We start from the raw sequence: 1252 nt of genomic DNA on the forward strand, positions 1-1252 counted from the left end.
GCCTTTATCTTCTTTGTCTTTAGGCAAATAATCTCCCGAAAGCCATCGCAGCTGCTCATACCTTCCTGCTGAAGCATCCTGATGATGAGATGATGAAGAGAAACATGGCGTATTACAAGAGCTTGCCTGGTGCTGAGGACTACATTAAAGACTTGGAAACGAAGTCATACGAGGTACATTCAGATGTTTACATAGCAGTCAGTTGCAGTATGACTTGTCATGAAGTGTGTCTCCATAAATAGCTATTGACATCAAAGGATCTCTAATGATTTTTGGTAACATTTGATGAATAGTAGGACAATAGAAATGACTGACTTTTTAGCACAAAGTCGATCTATTTAAAAGTGAGATTTTAGGGCAGCGCCTGTGGCTCAAAGGAGTAGGGTGCTGGCCCCATATACCAGAGGTGGTGGGTTCAAACCCAGCCCTGGCCAAGAACTGCAAAAAAAAAAAAAATAATAAATAAATAAATAAATAAAATTTAAAAAATGAGATTTTATATTCCAGGATGATTTTAAAAGCCACCTTTCCTTTAGATGCTGCATTTGAGAAACATGGTCATTTAGGGGTGGGATTTTGGTAAGTTCCCACCTAAGGGGTATAATTTAGGGGTTCATGGCACACCTCCTGGGTGAAGGACTCAGCTGCAACTCAGACTTTACCTTACTAATGCAAATAATGTAACCTAATTGTATGTGCCCTCATATTAATAAAAAATACTGTATAACAAAAAGAAAGAAATGTGATCATTGGTCATCTAATAATGACCAGGAACAAAAGAAATAGAAACATAAATCTTCATTTTTGATGAAACTATAAACATACAATATACATATTCCAGTGGAAAGTAAAGAAGCATTAGGGAAGCTGAGGTGGCAGATACAGATACTTACCTATGCATCTGTAAAGAGGAGTTCTGAGGGTGCTTAACTACAGCCACAGTAAACAAAAGATCTATTCCTTTTGGACACTCACTATTGTCGGGCTGTGTGGAGCTCAGGCCCTGGGAGCCTGGGTGCCAAGGAAGGGTAGGGCAGGGTTGAAAACAGAGGATGTATTGAAAGTCGCGTGAGGAGCTGTGGATCTGAAGGCCTGACCCCGGGCTTTTCTGTAGTGTGATCTCAGTGCAAGCTCACTGGTGGGAAAATGCAGTGTCCAGAAGTCTCTTTTCTGAGGGACCCTAAGTTTACCGGGGACGATTTCTCCAGCCTTCTGCAGGGTTGGTGGGGTGCTCACGCTTGTCTGCTAATGT

General features: G+C 41.4%; 1 protein-coding gene across 1 annotated transcript in view; it reads left to right on the forward strand.

Moving 5' to 3' along the window:
* The window catches only part of CRTAP (cartilage associated protein), a 27475-nt gene that overhangs the window by 8281 nt on the left and 17942 nt on the right, over positions 1 to 1252 (forward strand). The window contains exon 2 of the mRNA XM_023513137.1: positions 24 to 207. Coding sequence (XP_023368905.1) covers positions 24 to 207 — 184 coding nt within the window. The remainder of the gene's footprint in view (positions 1 to 23; positions 208 to 1252) is intronic.

This window comes from Otolemur garnettii, unplaced genomic scaffold (genome assembly GCF_000181295.1).
Source record: "Otolemur garnettii isolate 467f Iridium unplaced genomic scaffold, OtoGar3 scaffold00002, whole genome shotgun sequence".
Lineage (NCBI taxonomy): Eukaryota > Metazoa > Chordata > Mammalia > Primates > Galagidae > Otolemur > Otolemur garnettii.